The following is a 16,548-nucleotide window of genomic DNA, read 5'->3' as shown; positions in this document are numbered from 1 at the left end:
GTCGTAGTACAATGACTGTACATGAGTATAGCAACGATGTCTTAGAGGTAGTTCTTTGGAAATAACATCCAACAGTACTGCATTTTTATTTTACCCATGACTTTGCTGAATAGATTTTAAAAAAAAATGGTACTGTTAATTGAATCACAAAAAAGTATATTTGGCCTCTTTTATATATAAATTCAGAAGTAAAATAGTACTATTTATTTATTTAGCTGGAGTACCTTCAAACCTCTGCTGTCATTTTTAATTCAACATTACCTTTAATTTTTGCCCAAAATTAAGTAGCTGAAGTGAAATCTTTCAATTTGGCTTATTTGTATTCATTTTTTTGCATACTAATTTAACTTTTATGGGGAAGTTCAGAAGTTATAATACTCCACTGAGTTGATAAACTGCCTCTCCACTTCTGCTGTCATTTTGAATTTAAATGCATGAATTAGCAAGCAAACTGATCGCGATAATTTCACGTTAGCCGTAATTATTTACACTGAATTGGTCGCTCACTGCGGTAGTTAATGCGAATAGCTTAATTGGGATTGGAGGCAGTTGCGGTCACAAGTGACAATTGCAGTCACGTTAAAAGCAGACTCGCCAATTTCCTCGTGGTAACTGTTAACTTCTCGCGGAATTGGACCTTGGCCAGCTTGAGGTTGCTTAGCCTTTAGCTTGCACACGTAGTCGCCGTTTCGTCAGCACTGGTAAGTAAAAAAAAAATACATAAATTGATCCATTGGCATTTTTTTTATGCTTGATAATTCGTTCCCAATTTCTGCGTGTGAGCTGCCATTTTGAGGAAAGGGCTTTTTTTTTTTTTTTTTTGTGCGCGTGTGTTCCTTGAAGCAGTTCAGTGAGTAGGAAGCTCTACTTTTTTTGGGCAAATGTCACCTAAATGGCAATGCCGTGTAATGAACTAAACGCAAAACACAAGATAATCGACAGAGGACATTTTTTTTTCACCACACAAAACTCTTGATGATTATCAGAAAATCGTGGCCATATTTGCCCCAACACAACATGGCGGCTAATCTGTGCCCGGATGTTCTACGACTTTTACCACGCGCGTACTTTGGGAGAGCAGGCTTCAGCTTCTTTTGGTCGGTCTTTGCTTCATGTCATGTCGGTCATTTCATTCCATGGAGCCGAGAAGTTGAGGCTGAGTGAGTGAACTTGTGCTGTCGTCGTATGTGATGCTCCTCTGCTGCCATCTGGCGACAGGTTGGGGAAGCGTCGAGTTGCTTTGTGGAGGGTTGGGCAAACTTTTTGGTTTTGTTGACTGAAATGGCAAAAGGACAATAAGAACTTGCTATTTCAGCATTTTGTTTGTTTGTAACGCGATATAACTGCTTCTTCCTTGGCAGATGTGCAACCAGTCCATAAAAGTATGGAACCCTATTTTGGGCTTGAAAGGCAATTTATTATTATTATTATTATTTATTTATTTATTTATTTATTTATTTATTTTTTGCTTGAAACCATCATTTGGAACGCTACTTTAAAAATTCTTACCATGACTTGAAACCCAACTTTGAATCCCTGACCCTGTCTTAACTACGACGTTGAAAACATAAGCCTGGCTTAAAATCTTACTTTGAATTCGTAACCCTCCCTTGAAACCCTAATTGTACCTTGAAATCCTTTTGAATTGTGTAAATCTGTCTTAAAACACCAATTTAAAGTTTTTTTTTTTTTTTTTTTTTTTTTGCTTGAAATCCAAACTCAACTTCAAACCATAAACCCGTCTTAAAATGCAAACTTCAACCCTAAACCTGGCTTGAACCCCTAACCGTGGCGTTAAACTTTAACGTAAAACAATAACTCGGGCTATAAACCCAAATCTTGGCTGGAAATCATAATTTTGAAACCCTAAACCTGGCTTGGTACTATAACTCGAAAGCACAACACTGGCTTGAAGCCTAATTTTACAATCCGAGCCTCGGCCTTTTATCCAAATCTCTGCTGGAAACCATCATTTGAATCCCTAATCCTCCTTTGAAACCCTAACCCTGTCTTGAAACCTTAATTTGAAATCCTGAACTGTGTTTTGAACCCACACCTTTGCTGCGAAGCATTATTTGAAACCCTAACCCTGGCTTGAAACCTTAATACGCCACTCCCAAGCTTGCTTTCTGCAGTGCTCTTCTGCTTCCAGCAACTGGACGTTTCGCCACGTCGCACATTTACAATTTAACATCAACTAGTTCACTCAAAAATCTCAAATGTAGCGGTTCCGATCCTAAAGCGTCACGTGTTGAAAATCCTCTCTCCGTGCGTGCTCATGGCATGACAGGAATTTGCTGGGCGGGCTCAGCGGCCGCCGTCGTGGGCCTCGGCGGAGGTGTCTTCCATTCCTCGCAAATGTGTCGACAGGTTGGTCGCTTGCGCTCCGGGCGTCTGTCGTTCTCACTCGCCGCTGCCCGTGTGTGCGGCTTTTGGCAGACGCGTGCTCAAAGGAACTTGCGCAATGTGTCAGTATCAAGTTAGACACCAATTCCTCATTTACTCGTCACTAATTACATGGAAACACGAACCCTGGCTTCAATGTCTGATTTGAACCCTAAACTTGGCTGCAGACCACAATTTGAAATCTGAACTTGACACACTAACTCTGGCTTGAAACCCTGTTTTGAAACCGTCATAGGAATGTCAAACTTGAAACCCTGACGGGTTGAAATCCAATCAAATTTGAAATCCTAAATGGTGTTTTTAAACCCAATTTGAAACCCTCATTTTATACATGCACCAAGCCTTGAAAAGCAAATTTGAAACCCTAACCCTTTCTTCGAACTCGTGTTTGATATCATCTATATACGTGAACATACAGCATGTGGGAAAACATGATACCATGTTGACCTAAATCATGTATAATGCAGCAAACACATTTTGTATGTATTTACATTTCTTTACATTTTGTGTAAAGAACAAATATGTGGTTGATTCCAAAAGAATGATCTACGCTTTGAATCCACTTCTTGAGAGGAAACATCCAAGGGTCCTCATTGGAAAATTCAGAAAATCTAAATGTCCTTAAATGTAATGAGTTATATTACTTTGAGACAGTCATTGAATTAGTAACACCACTGTATTACATTGTCAACCGAGTAACTTGTAATTGTAACCAACTACATTTCCAAAGTCATCTTCCCAATACTGGCGATCGCACACCGCCGGTTGGCCGCAATCCCGACGCCGCCGTGACGGGCGCGCGTACGTGCCCCGCGGCCCTGGACGCCTCCGAGCGGAAGGAATTTGCTGCTCGATAGTGAGCGTCGGAGGAGCGTGTTGCAGCAGGCCGGCTTGTTGTTGTTGCGCTGAATTAATTTGTAGCAATCAGAGTGTGCGTGCGCACGTGGGAGTGAGCATGCGGCATTCCTGGTGTGTGTGAGCCTCTGCACACGTCTGACAGATGGCATGTATCTGTGACCGGCGCAATGCAGTATTACCTCTCACACGCACGACCGAAACACACTACGGCAATGCTCTCATACACAACACTGGAAAGCTCACACACACACACTACTGAAACGCTCTCATGGTCACGACAGAAATGCTCTCAGACACAACTTTCATAAGCAATACTGAAATGCTCATATACCCTTCTTAAATACTCTCAAACGTACTACTGAAACGCTGTCTCGCTAACTACTGACACACTCTCATAGTCACTACTGAAATACTCACACCCTTAAACACTCTCAAACGCACTACTGAAACACTCCCTCACACACTACTGAAACGCTCTCATACACTACGGAAACACTTTCATAGACAATACTGAAATGTTCACATACCCCTCTTAAACACAATCAAACATACGACTGAAATGCTCTCACAGTCACTACTGAAATGCTTTCTCACACAATACCGAAACGCTCTCTCAGTCACTCACACACACACACACACACAACTGAAACGCTCTCACACACTACTGAAATGCGCTCACACAATACTGAAACACTCATCATATTCACTACTGGAACACTCCTATTCGACTAAAACACTCTCATACACATTTGCAATCCTCTCTTACACATCACTGAAGTGCTCTGAATTTTTGTCACTTGCACACAAGTGACACAAGTGAAACGCTCTCATGCTCACTACTTAGAACACTCACACATACAACTGAATAGTTTTGGTCATATACACGACTAAAACAGACTCATAAACACGACTGAAATGCTCTCACACGCTACTAAAATAGGCTTGTGTGAGTTAGCGACATTCGCTCATATATGTTGGAATAGGCGTTTCAGTAGTGTATGCACAAAAAATCAGTAGTGTGTGTGTGTGAATGTTTGCGTAGTGTTTGTGTATGAGAGCGTTTCTGTAGCTTGTGTGAGGCGTTTGTGCGAGCAATAATCCTGAAATATGTCCCTGACACATCCACAAGAGAAACAAGCAGATATGTGCAGTCAGACCGCGGTATTGTCGGAATGTCTTGTCGCGCTGTCGACATTTCGTACGGCGCTCTCGGTCGTCGCGTTACATAACGCGCGTACATTTTTTGCCGCCTCGGTGTAGCTGTAACAACGCCAGAGGGCGAAGCGGAACTGCCGCTACGCGCCTGCCGTGTGTCTCAGTAATGAAACGTTAATAGGATGGCGATCAGCGGCAAGTGGGCCTTCAGTGGGCGCCGCAACCATCGAAAGCATCAATCCCACATAAAAGGTATTTTAAAAGCACACAACTGTGCCACTTCAATCATCTGGAGCGGTTTACCATCGATACTTGTACCCGTCTCGGAGCGCTACTACTCTAACCCGACATTGCAACCCTAACCCTGACTTGAAACCTTACTTTGAGGTTTTTTATTTTAACAAATGGTTGTTTCTGTGCTAAGCTGTATTGTAAAGAAAAACCTCGGTTTTCTGTGTTCTGGCTGAAGGAAACGACAGGACAATAACGCCTTAAGCTATGTTCGTATGTCAGCCGAGCTTGTCTGCTGGGTGCTTTCAAGCGCGGCCCGTTTGTTCACTGTTTTGCTTCTTTCCTTCTTTCAGACTCATGAGAACGTCCGGCCGTGTTTGAGCACAGATGTCCAAAAGCTGCCGAGCTAGCTCCACATCCACGGATTGGCCTTGGCCGCAGCTTCGGCGGCGGATCTGATCGCTGCACTCTGGGTGACACACTTTCTTGTCATCAAGCTCTGACCTTTGGGAGCGGCTTTCTCAAGAGTTTCACGTTTTATGGTCAGTCGTCTTAACACGCAATGATGAAAACAGCGCTTTTTCGCAACTTCTTCCATCTGTTTGAAGAACCCCTGGAGATGGCAATTACTGCTCCGTATTAACTATAAAATGCACACACCACTGTATCACGATGAAATGCACCCGACGTACGTGCCGTCCGTAACATTCCCAGCAGGGAAATGAAGCAAAGGACTCCTGGACGAAAAGGTCGAGAAACGGCGAGAGTTTGCTCATGCGGTGACTTATCACGGTGGACAAACACGGCACAGCAGCACCTGTGTTGGAACAACTGCATTTCAGTTGTTTTCATTGATTTTAATTGCATATACATTGAAACCAGAATCTTGGCTTGAAACCCTAACCCTGTCTTTAAATTAACTTGAACCCCTAATGCTTTTTTTTTCTTCCTGACTTTCAATCCTTACATGAAACCCTTATGCAGGTTTGAATCCTTTACCCTGGCTTGAAACCTTACCTCTGTCCCTGACTTCAAACCATCATTTGAAACCCTAATCCTGGCTTTGAAACTCAAATATTTGCTTGAAACCCAAACCCAGCTTTGAAACGATAATTTGAAACCCCAAGCCCATCCCTGACTTTGAACCCTAACCTTGAAACCCAAACCCTGTCCCTAACTATTAACCCAATTTCAAAACCCTAATCCTGTCTTGAAATTGCAGCTTTTCCCCTAACTTTAAACCCTAATTTGAAACCCAACTTCTAAACCCGGACACAGTTTGTCTGTTTTAGCCCACAGTGAAAGTGTGTGTGTGAGATCAGAGACACGCGGTTCACCGCTAACGAGGCTTGTTTACGGGCCACTCTTGACTCCCACTCGCTCTTCACTCACACTCCCGATCCCACGTCATCGCCATTGCACTTTGCGCAACTTGCCAATGTGGAATAGTTTGGCTGGAGCACGACTTTTCACGTTGAACCACCAGTAGCACGACAACCGCGTCCATATTTGGTAGCTTCACGTTCGAACAGACCTTTTGCGTCTTACTATGAGGGAGTAGGGCCTTAAAATGGTCATCAAAATTCATGCTCTGCCCATATTAGACGGTGTAGCCCCCCAAAATAAAAACGCAGCACTAGAGCGTCACCCATCGTTTCTCATTTTGGACGAATTTCACACCAAAATGGTCGACTTCGTGTGCGAGTCTTCGGAAAGTCAAATCCTCTGAACCGTGATGCCGTCTTTCCTCGTCCATCGTTCGAATACGTCATTCCTTTCCAACATGGGAGAGGACAGCGCGGTTTCCAATGAATTCGACTCCGCTTTTCCTTACCGACGTCGTCGCGAAACGGTGAGTAGTGAAGCACGTTAAACCTCAAGCTAGCTTGATTGATGGATTGATTTTCGTTCTCACTGAAAGTTTCATCCCATTGCTCCATTGCTTTCTTCAAGGTCGGTCAGGAGTAACCTTTGCTCAAGGCGGCATGACGCATTTTGAGAATTCAAACGACCTACCCTCCAAGTACTTCCGGGTCGTCTCACTCAGATGGGAAGGAAAGTTCGGAAGCAAAAATGAGAATCAGAAGTGGCCCTGAGACAGGCACGCCCAATTTTGTCTTTCCCCATGAATTATGCCTAGCAACAAGTTGTTGTGGAAAAGAAATCTCTTATTGAATTTAAATGAGTTTTATTGAATTTAAATGTCTTTTATTTTTTACAGGATTTTTTGGGGGGACAAATTGTGTCTGTCTACATTTTTCAGGTAAATGTATTTTTATGTGATTCTATTTCATGTGATAATGATGTATTAATTTATTTTTTTCACTTTGATTTATTTCCTCCTTTTTTAAATAATTGTTTCAATCAATATTGCTGCATTAATTTATTGTAATGTTATTTGATTTGATTGAATTCTATTTGGCGGAAAAGCTTTTTGGGTACTTGTGCTGATATTTTGCATTTTCTGTATGAATGTAATTTAATTTACGGTCATTTAATATAATTGTATTTCATTTCATTAAAATGAGTTTTATTTTGTGTTATATTAAAGCGACGAGGGAGATTTGTTTGGTCAATTTATGTTGTTATATTATGAATTTGATTTCATGTTATCCTATTTAATAGTTTTTCATTTGGTGGCCGATTGCGGCGATCTTTTTTCGAACTTGTTGGATTAATTTGATTCAGTTTTCTAACTTTAGTTGATTTTATAAAATTCTATTTTTTTGTAAAAAAAAATTTTGAAAATTAGAAACAACTGGTGGATATATATATATTTTTTTTTTTTGGGCAAGCTACATTGTTAGTAATTCTATTGTATCTAATTTTCCATTTTATTTTACTGACTTCGCAATTTGTGCCGCCTAATTGTATCGATCTACATTGTTGTGTTCATGCAATTGATCAAATGTTCATTTTTTCAATTTAATTGTATTTGACTTTATTTATCAGTATTGTGGCGCCAGTATTGCGTTGACTATTTGTGTCAATCTTTTGCACAGCCTTTTTTTGTTGTTGTTGCTGCGAATACAAACTCCCACCCACCTGCTTTCCATTGCGGGTCCAAGTAAGCTTTTAGTTTCAGTTTAGCATCGGTTTCCTGAGCGAAAACACAATTGCGTGCGTGTGCGTGTGCGTGTGTGTGTGTGTGCTCGACGTGCTCCAGTGTAAATCACTCAAGCCTTTTCTCCGCGACTTGAAAGCATTCCTCCAGCGTCTGTTTTTCCGAGCGGCGGGTCACCGTTCATCTTGTCCCTGCGAGGCTGGAGTGCCGCCATTCCTCACAGGCCCCGAGTGCCTGCGAGGGCCCGCTAACCAGTTTCACCTCGTCTCCCCCCCCACCGCTCAGCGCCAACTATCGCTCTCCTCCCCTTCTCTTTTTTTTTTCTTTTTTTTCTCCTCCCCCTTCTCGTGTCCCTCACAAATACAAATTCCCGCTCCCTCCTTGCACATATTCTGAATGGTTTGGAGTGTGTTCCTGCAGGCCCCTCGGGAAACAGCAGGAGGGAGGAGGATGGCGACGGCGGGGATGACGAGCTTGCCTTCTAGTAACGGGCCCCGCGGTGGTGGGGGGACGCCAGGGCCCGTATGACCGCGCTGTTTGGGCAACATGTCTGCTTTTCTACTCAACAGGTGAGTCCTCGTGTCGTGTTTGCGTACGATGGCGCGGGGTTCCGAAGGAATGTGTGTGTTTCCGAAGGAAGAGCCAAGACGTGGAGGATTGCGTTAGTTCGTACGGACGTTACGTCATCTTAAGTAAGCTTGTCCGTCAATTCTACAAGTTCTTGTTTTACTCTGACTTCTTGCCTTTATTGAATTCTCCTGTTGCATTTTGTTTCTCAGGAGCAGCATTAAAGTTCCTGAATCAACTTGTCCCGTTACCCAAAAGTGTCAGAAACAAACAAACAAACAAACAAACAAAATAGATTTGAAATTCTATATTTATATCTCCATTACGCAGCGCTTTGATCAATATTCAAAGTTGATTACACTTATTAAGCCTCGACACTTAACTTTTCAATTTCCCTTTACAGTAAAATGGGTCAATTTCACCCGGTATCCAAAATTGTCAGGAATGGGGGAAAAGACCAATAAACAATTACTCAGCACTTCAGTCAATATTTAGGTTTGCACTTTACGACACTCAACACTTTTCAATGGAGTTTTACTTTTTTAAAATTTCAAATTGACCCGTGATCCGGAAGTGGCAATAAACAGTGTTTATATCTCAATTACTCGGCCCTTAAATATTTGTAGTTGATTACACCTATTCAGCCACCGTTGAACACTTTTCAATTTCCCGCCATAGAGACCAAGCCCTGCTACGAACAATCTGCGAGTAATTGACGCCCCCTCTAAAAGGTAATAATTCCGCGAGAGATGCCACGGGATAGTGCCAAAGCACAAGTTTTGTCTCAATGAAGGTCCTCAACTCACTTCAACGAAGTTCCCCAGCACCAAGATACCCCAAGGTTGCAGCAAAGCAATACTTTGGTTGTCTTGGCTTGAGCACAAAAGAGCGAATAGTTTTTCAGCAAATAACAGAGGATAGGTTCTTAAAAACAGGGAATATTTGCATTCAGGCTTCACTGTACTATATGATGTGCCAATTTGACCCATTATCCAAGTGTCGAAGCTGCAAATGTTTTTTATTTCATTTTTTTTTTTATCAGCTCACATCTTAAAAGCAAACGCACATTAATGTGTAGACGCATGTTTGTGTGCAGGCGGAGGGTTCTGCCTGGTGGGGTGGTGGTGTTGTTGAGTCAAGTGTCTCAAGGCTGTTGCCAAGGCTCTGCCGACTGCATCGTTCTCATGTCATGTAGTAAGAATGCCAGATTAGATCATATGTCGATTGATCCGGTGGAGGTTCCTCGTTCTTTCGAGGAAATCTCTTCTGAAGTCGTGGAATTCAGCGTGTAGCTTACCCGTCCGAGGTGTGCTTTAAAGACGGGTCTAATGAAGGTGTGCGCTAAGCACGACGGTCGGTAGCCACGGTCGAGCGGCTATGTCTCCTGATGAATGGTGTGCAGCGGCACTAAATCACCGACTGCGGGGAAGAGCAGTCAGATTCCTCGGCGGAGTGATGTCACCGCCGTCAAGCGTGAGACAGATCCAGACACGAACGGCTCGGCCCCGATGCCAGATGTTCAAATGCGCGGCGTACTCAACTGCGGGGATAACACAAGAAGCCGCTCAGAAGTTCCGAGAATTAGCGGCGACAATGTCAAACTCTGATTCTAGTAATCACACCCAGACAAATAGAGCCTCGAGCTCACCCCTTGCTCATATTTGTTCATTTCTCTTTCAGGTGATCTCAATCACAATGAGGATCTTGGATGACACGGCCTCTTCCGCAACCAGCTGCCGCACTTGTGGATTTTAAATCATGACAAATTGTAGACTTTAATAACAATGGAGCTTCCGCCTGAGGCGCAATTAGAGAGACATCCATCCACACCCTTAAGATCGAAAAAATGGGTCTTTTCAACACAGGGCACGTCTGCAGAAAATGCTGTTAACAGCTCCCGGGCCCTCGCGAGGGACCATCTAGATGCTGAGGACTTGCACTGCTTGCAGTTGGAACTGGGACTCAACAGACTAAAGAACAATTCTGTTGGTGTTGGCCTTAATAAGACGGAAACTCTTGAGGAATTTGTCCTGCAAGGGCATAATCAAGACCTGAATTTACTTATCTCACTACGGGATCACTGTGGTCTTAGCCTGGACCCAAAAGGGGAGGATCTCGCTGGGGGTCCATGTCGCTCCCAGTTGGAACCGGTTCCGAAAGGACTAAAGGACAGTTCTGTTTGTGTCGGCCTTAGTATTGAGCAACTTGCAGAGGATTTACATGGACAAAGAGATTTACCAAAAGACCGACGTTTACTGAACTCACTGAAGGACTCCTGTGTTCCACGTCCTATCCAAGAACTGAAAGGGGATGATCTTCCTGATGTGTCCTGCTGCTACCGGTTTGAACCAGGACAAAACATACAAAAGGGCGCTTCTGTTTGTGATGGTCTTAAGAAATCAGAACTTGTAGAGGGTGTGTTTTCTCAGGAGCATAGACAAGGAGGTCTTCTGAGCTTACCTCATAACCGATGTTGCCCATGTCCTGTCTTGGACCACAGATCGGATGATCTTCTTCTCGGGGGTCCATTCTGCTCCCAATCGGAAATGGTTCCTAAACAACTGAAAGACACCTCTGTTTGTGTCTGCCTTAATAACCCGGATGTTGTAGTGGATACATGCTTAGGAGAAGTGTCTGTGGTGCTTGGAGATGAGCCTAAAGTTCTTGGTTTTCTCAGCTTACCTCATGATCGGTGCGGTCTTGTCCAGGACCTCGGAGCGAATTATCCTCTTCCTAAGCCTCAATGCTGCTCACAGTTGGAACCGGGCAATGGACTAAATAATGGCTCCGTCTGTGTCTACCTCAGTGACTTTGTAGAGGATCATGGTCAAGTGTCTGTCGTACATCAAGAGTTTGAGCCTCAGATTCATTCGGTTGACACAGTGGACTTGGACTGTGAGGATGGAAATGTAGTATTCAGGACTCTCTCAAGTGGCCATGTCAGTCAAACTTCAGAGGATCGTCACATAAGCTCCTCACCCACAGCTAATTCCCACCGAGGATCTGTTGAACTGCCCCGCATCATTAAACACAAGCAGAGTTCCATCACCTTCTCGGACCACGCCAAGTGTCGCACCCGCGTCAAAACCAGCTTGGACGACGGGGAGTCCTCAGGGGACGACGTGTACGACGATCAAGCCGATGACGACGAGGACGACGATGTGTTCCCGGAGCTGCCGCCCAGCGAAGAGCTCCGGGCCAATCGCAGTCACAGAAAGGACAGCGGCACGAAGCGGAGCCGCTGCGTAAGCGGCCCCACGGGAAGCGACACGTGTGGTTATGAAGCAGAGGCAGAAAGCAGCAGTAAGGAGGTACGAAGCTGCTCATTTCTTTTCACGTTTGCATTGTATAGCGCTCTCCAGGAGCTGCGTACAAAAGGGTCCTCGGTTCCATTCCAAAGCCTATTGCTGTTGGATTGGTTTTAGCATTGTAATTCAATTGAAGGTGAAGCTTTATAGGGTTAAAATCCCCCCATATAGAATCATTTGTATATTTCCAGCTGGTGTGGTCGTAGTGGTAGACGTTGACGTGTTTTTTTTGTCATTAGAGACAAATCAGGGTATTGAAAGGACCCCTTAAGGGTTAAGCAGCTGACATTCATTGTAGGTACAGTAAAGTACATTGTAAGCATGCGTGGGAGTACCACATACACACTGATTTCTTCGCATTTATTGTGGTCGGGAAGAGATGTAGCAGGAATGCAAACTTGCCCTATGCTCTCTCCATGTGTAGCTGAGCTTCACCTTTTTACACCGCCTTTCCCGTTTACAGGCCCGTTAAAGCTTTCACACGGATGTCTGTACATGAGCGCTTATCTCCAGCAAGCGTATCAAATGCCACGTAAGTGTCACGGCTGCAGATAACAGCGTATATTCCGAGAGACACTCTCTTCGTCTGCTGCGTCGGGTTGTTTTCCAAAACCGCAATTGGAATGCGAGGCGTGTTGTAAATATTATCAAAAGGGCAGCGGGTCAGCGCTTCGCTTGCCGCCATTGACACACTCCGAGGGCCTCACTGTAACCGTGACTTCAATGGCATTCGGCTGTGGCATTGATTTCATGAAGAAATGTAGCTGGAAGCTCCTCTTGGAGATAATGAAATTGAAACGGAGCCAAGCTAATATTCAGTGGGGAGGCCAGGGTGAGACCAGAGGTCATTTTGGGGTGGCACATAATGCGTAACGTGCATACAATAGGCATTTAGTCAATAAGCGCAATTGTGCGCCAGGGGACGGCTAGACCCGTCGTGTTCGTAATTTTGCGGACCAAGGCAGCCCGAAGGATCTGAGAGCGGGCGGGCTGCGCCACCGCGGGTGTGTTTACAGCAGACTTCATTTGCTGCCAATCAAAGCGACTTGTCTCATTCCCTTCAAATGCGCGATGACACTTTCGATGGAGGAAGAGGACGATGCGTAATCGCAGCGATCCATGCGTGATGCGTGGAACGTTGTCACGGCTCTCGGCCGGTCTGGCGACAGGCAATGCGAGCGGGTACCCTTATTAAATACAGAATAAGCCGGTGATGACCACTGGAGACATAAATGTGTCCGCGGACCTCAGAAACTGCGATCAAAACTTTCTCCGGGCACTCCGGTTTCCTCCCACATCCCAAAAACATACATGGTAGGTTAATTGAAGACTCAAAATTGCCCGTAGGTGTGAATGTGAGTGCGAATGGTTGTTTGTTTCTATGCGCCCTGCGATTGGTTGGCGACCGGTTCGGGGTGTACCCCCGCCTCTCGCCCGAAGATAGCTGGGTTAGGCTGCAGCACGCCCGCGACCCGCGCGAGGAGAAGCGGAATGGAAGATGAACGAACGTCTCATGAACAAATAAAGCAACTTATTTGGAATGAGCTAACCTGTTGAAATACAAACCACAGCCTTACGTGACGTCCTCTTTTCGACATTCTGTCGAAGGCGATAGAGAAGAGAAGCTAAAATCATCATTCGAGCCATTTAGCCAGTTTGCCCAAATTCAAATAAAAAAGAAGCGTTTGTTTCATAGTGGTGCCATCAGAGCTCTTTTCACTGACGTCACAGTGTGATGTCATGAGCTAGGGACTGAGCCTAACCGTGAATGGCGAACATTTGTGAATATTGAATGCTCCCTAATGTCAATCTTTTGGCGGGAAGAAAAGCACAAATAAGCGGGGGATTGGGACTTAAAAAAAATGTGTTTTCAATTTTCAAATGAAACAAATGAAGATTGTGTTGTACATGGTCTACATTTTATTGTTGCTCCCTAAATTTTAAGAACGATTCTTCTATGCCTTTTGTTGCTCTGTTGGCTTTTTTGCGGTCAAGAGCTGCACACACACACACACACACGGTTGTGAAATGCAGTTATCAACATGACCACACGGGGACGCTACATGCACGATTTTCCAACTTGACATCTCCAAACTCTCCTGACAGGAGCTCAGTGCTTCCAGAAGCTTCGGCTCCCTCCGTGCATGTTCACTTGAGAGCCGCACCTTGGCGGTGGAATGTTTCCAGGTAGCCTTTAGCGCCATTGGTTGCCCGACTCCATGGTGATCCCCGGGCACTCTCGGTGGGTGGCTCGGAGTGGGCGAGCGGCCCGGAGCGCTCTCTCTTCTCGACGGCGCCCTTCTGCTCCTCATTTCCATGTGAAAGACGACAGACAGTGTCGGGCCACACAATGTGGACAATTTGCGCTGATGAAGTTATTAGTTGGCCAGCCAACATGATAGCGTGGCCCGGTTGCCATGGCGTGAGGACGGATGGAGCCAGTACACTGCAAAAAGGGATTTTTTTTTCTTGCTTTGGTCGGAGGTTTTACTTTCCCTTTATTGATGTCACTGTTCTGGCTCTGTGGGACGACGTGAATCAGACTCGAGCCTCGTTTCGGAATGCGTCCGATTGTCGGAGGCCGTGACTCCAGGGCTTCGTAGCGGGCCCGCTCACGAGATCCTCGTTTCCTGTCGAACCCTCTTCAACAAAACACATCTTTTCTCTTCTCATGGTTTAAGGCGACTGAATTTTTACAACTGACATTTAATTTTATAGGCCGGAAGAAACCAGACTTTTGAGGAATTTTACAACAAACTTATTTCAGGAAAAGCATTTCTTGTCATTCAACTCCTGAAATCCATCTCAACTTTATTATTTTTTTTTTTTATTAAGTATTTTTCTGTTTTCATCCACATTTAACTATATGTGTGATAATTATTTTTATTTAAAATTGGATTCTTTAGTATAAATTTTTAAAAATTGTCAACATCTTAAGTTATTTTTATCAATACTTAAAATTTTAAAAATTGTATTTAGTCAATATATTGTGTTTACTTTATATCCAATTTAACATGCAATTATTTAATACATTGTCGGAATAGTTTATTTTTTTAATTTAAAAATGTTTATTTTTTTTTTTTCATTTTTAAAAACCTGTTTCGCCGAATGAGTCATCATTATTTTTTCGACATCCATTTCGAAACGTGAGTATTTAATGACTGATCATTTCCACAATATTTTTAATGTGATGTTACCTTAAGCAGAACTACAAGTTCCAGAACTCCTAACAGCAGATAAATGCAATGGATTTACTTGTTATTTTAGTGAAAAAAAAATACAATCCCTCAGGTTAAATATTATCCCATCCATCCATCCATCCATTTTCCGTCCCGGGTGCAGTAGTTTTCGCAGGGACGCCCAGACTTCCCTCTCCCCAGCCACTTCATCCAGCTCTAAAGTCAACAGTACTTTACAATTACAATTAATAATTTGCCAATATAATAAGTTGTAATTGAAGTGAATAAGCGCATACCATTATCAGAAAAATATTTTGAGCATAAAATTATAATCGTATGAGAACTAAGCCATCTTGCGTGAATAAAGTCATGCTACTACCAGAAAAATATAATTGTAATTTTATCAGAGTAGTCTTAATATTATAAGAATAAAGTCATATTTATGTTTTTTATTTAACTTTTTTTTTTTTACATGAGAATGTGTTTTCTTTGCCGCTAGTTGCTAGGCAGATTTCATTGGGCTCAAGGACATTTGTTTGGTAAACCCATGCGACACATTAATTTCGATGTTCCAAATGAATCGCTGCTCTCTATGAAATATATGCCGCCTACAGTTGTCACTCCTCACATGTAGTGTACTCTATTTCGTGTATTTTCTGTCTCATGTGTGACAGCGACAAAGGCAAAAAAAAAATCTGGAAATATGTCAGCACATTTGTAAGCGATGTTTGACAGACACGCAGGATCACGCTGTCCAAACATGTCAAAGTTGTGACAGCTCAGCTCCACACTTAACACTGAGGGGAAGCTGACCCCAGGTGACATCTCAGCCCTGCAGGAAGGTGGGAGTGGCTGGGAGGAGGGGGCGCTCCATATTTGGGTTATCCCGCGAGGATTGCGTGGGAAAAGTGCTGAGTCAGCTGACCTGTTGCTTGTCAGCAGCCTCCCTCAAGACTTGTCAGCGACTTCATTTTTCAGGCTGTTATTATGTGCCGTCAGTCATTATATTTTGAGAAAGGTATGGCTTTTACAAAGTAATTTGAGTCAAAATAATTGTAATATCAGAATCGTCTTTATTTTCCGAGTATGTCAAAAACAAAAGGAATTTGTTTTTTGGTAGTTGGAGCTGCTCGAGTATGACAACAGACAGTCAATTGACATTTTTGAGACATAAAAATTTCTCACTGAGCAAGAAAAGGTGACCAGCAATGTGCTAATGCCGATACATTTTTTAAACGTTTTTTTTTTTTTGACAATTGTCCAAGATGATGCCGAGTCCTCTAGCAATTTCGAGCAGTTTGAAATGACTAACACAACAATAATCTGGTGCAGTGACCATTGTGCAAATTGCACAAAATGCAATATTGGCGGGGGGATAAAATCACAATATTACGAGAATGAAAAGAATTACAGCAAGAAATGTTTTCATATTGGGGGGGGGGAAAAAGCCGTAATGTTATCTCAATATAGTCAGAATGTTATTGGGAAAAGTCATCATTTTACATGAATGAAAAGAAAAACAGAATTTTGAAATATTGCTATGTAAAAATGACAAATTGGATTTTTTTTTTTTATCCCTAATATTCACCAAAAAAACCCCAATAATTTCACCAGAATAAAGTTGGAATAATATGAGGAAAAAAAGTCAAATGTACCGACATAAAATATTAATATTACTGTTATGAAAAAAAGATAATAAAAATTGTAATATTAAAAAAAAGTCCTAACAAGAGATGAGAAGTCCTAACTTTATGAGAATAGACAATAATACAAGCGGAAA

The 16,548-nt window shown here is 43.2% G+C and overlaps 1 protein-coding gene and 1 long non-coding RNA gene across 3 annotated transcripts in view; both read left to right on the top strand.

Moving 5' to 3' along the window:
* Positions 1-251: 251 nt before the first annotated feature.
* Positions 252-6,746, top strand: LOC133482265 (uncharacterized). Its single transcript, XR_009789735.1, has 3 exons — positions 252-701; positions 5,004-6,502; positions 6,604-6,746. It is a non-coding gene; the product is annotated as an uncharacterized LOC133482265 (long non-coding RNA).
* Positions 6,747-7,831: 1,085 nt separating this feature from the next.
* stard13b (StAR related lipid transfer domain containing 13b) overlaps positions 7,832-16,548 on the top strand; it is a 66,380-nt gene continuing 57,663 nt past the window's right edge. Inside the window, exons 1-2 of one of the 2 annotated variants that reach the window (XM_061782219.1) lie at positions 7,832-8,283; positions 9,962-11,592. In XM_061782219.1, coding sequence (XP_061638203.1) covers positions 10,066-11,592 — 1,527 coding nt within the window. In that variant the 5' untranslated portion in view covers positions 7,832-8,283; positions 9,962-10,065. The other variant, XM_061782220.1, reaches the window with a different exon arrangement.

The sequence above is a fragment of the Phyllopteryx taeniolatus genome, chromosome 8 (assembly GCF_024500385.1).
Source record: "Phyllopteryx taeniolatus isolate TA_2022b chromosome 8, UOR_Ptae_1.2, whole genome shotgun sequence".
Lineage (NCBI taxonomy): Eukaryota > Metazoa > Chordata > Actinopteri > Syngnathiformes > Syngnathidae > Phyllopteryx > Phyllopteryx taeniolatus.
This window is presented reverse-complemented; position numbering and strand designations above follow the sequence as displayed.